The sequence below is a fragment of the Morone saxatilis genome, unplaced genomic scaffold, assembly GCF_004916995.1.
Source record: "Morone saxatilis isolate NCDOM2014 unplaced genomic scaffold, NCSU_SB_2.0 Contig2, whole genome shotgun sequence".
Lineage (NCBI taxonomy): Eukaryota > Metazoa > Chordata > Actinopteri > Moronidae > Morone > Morone saxatilis.
In genome coordinates, this window is record NW_023339762.1 from 7,262,526 (window position 1) to 7,264,174 (window position 1,649).

General features: G+C 42.3%; 1 protein-coding gene across 1 annotated transcript in view; it reads right to left on the reverse strand.

The window, feature by feature from the left end:
- Positions 1 to 1,649, reverse strand: part of nts (neurotensin) — a 5,946-nt gene that overhangs the window by 1,338 nt on the left and 2,959 nt on the right. The window contains exon 3 of the mRNA XM_035665576.1: positions 19 to 219. Within this exon, the coding sequence (XP_035521469.1) occupies positions 19 to 219 (201 nt within the window). The remainder of the gene's footprint in view (positions 1 to 18; positions 220 to 1,649) is intronic.

Consider the following 1,649-nt stretch of genomic DNA (forward strand, 5'->3'; position numbering starts at 1 on the left):
CGTGTGTGTGTGTCTCACCCTCTCCTCGCGGCTCTGCAGCGCTAGGCAGATTTGTTGCAGGTTGTACAGCTCCTCCAACAGCCCTCGGCTCCCCTCCCTCGGCTCACCATCCTCCTCCTCCTCGCCACTCCACACCTCCTGCCTCAGGCCGCTCACCATTCTGCACAGGTTGGTCAGTGACACACGCCAGTAGGGGGCACTCTGCTTATTCTGTTTCATCTGCAAAGAGGAGACACGTTTGAAAGGGGTTAGGTTTCAAATTGAATTCAGGAAATGATCGATTTTACAAATTTGAAACTTGGCAATAAATTAGATCCTCGCTGTGATGGGGTTGACTTAATTCAGGTTTCAGAGTTACGAACTGAGGTGAAGTGAAAAACGATTTTAAATTTGATGGTCTATTGTATTTCCCTATTCAACATTCAGCCTTTCTGCACAAAATGTAATATAGATTTTTTTTCCTTGGTCATCAATGTGCTGCTTTGAGCATTAAATCCAGAAATGACTCAATAACACAATAAATTTAATCCAATCTTATCCAATAGTAACCCTGCTATAATTGGTACACATATGTAGCGTAAAGAACCACTGAATGGTAAGTTTACAAAGTGATGCAGTACAGTGTCTGTAATTCAGCACTCCATATGTACAGATTGTAGAGATGATTCTTATGTCATAGAAATCGTCTTTCATGATGTAGCCATGTATCTCAGTATCTTCAAAATGATGTGTCCCAGTTCTGAATCTCACTCATCATGAATAAATGTGTTCAGTTTTGTCTTTTATATTTCAATTAAGAATACTGATTTGAATTTAAGCTATGAAAGGACTAATCCTCCCATAGCTTAAGTTTTATGAACAGATGCAGTGGCTCAGCCTGCCTTAATGAGCTGCTAACCCACCACAATGCATTTAATTTGCTGCATTTAAGTGCTGTGCTCTAAATGCTATTTTGGAGGTTTTCCACACTCAGAACAATTTTATTTGCTGTTATTTACAGCTGAAGCAATAAAGGCTTTGGCAAGTCCCTTTAAAAGGCACAGAGGATGCAGTGTTTGAGATTTCCACTTTACATTGTGAGCACTGATGCAGACTGCCACATATTAAGACAGACAGCAGTTAAGATATATGTGTACTATTGCCTCTTCTTAGGCACCAGACACCCAGAGTGATATTTCAGTCACATCTAACCTCATCAAGCTGCAGCCAGCCTAATCTAGTCTGAGTGCTTTAAGATGGTGGAGGGATCCGGGGGGCCCCTTGTGCGGGTCGGCGATCTCAGACACGCTGCCGCAGAGACCACTGTGTGTCACTGAGGATGATGGAGAGATTCAGAGGGCGAGGGGATATTGTCGCTTTTAAGGTATTGTAAATGGCCACAAGCCCACAAGACTCACATTGTTTATGAGCAGCAGAGGAATATAGTGTCCTCTGACGTAAAGACAGTAGCCATGTCAAATACAGGTTCCTTTTATATGCCGGGGGGGGGGCAAGCTGTAGAGACATCAAGAGAACAACACACCAGGGACCGGACATAAGTAGCTACTGACATTTTGAAATAATTCATGCATTAAAGATTTCTGTGGTTTTCATTTTGTTTTAAATTAACTTTGTGAGTGGGGCCAGGTGTAGTTTTAATTGTGCTAAAA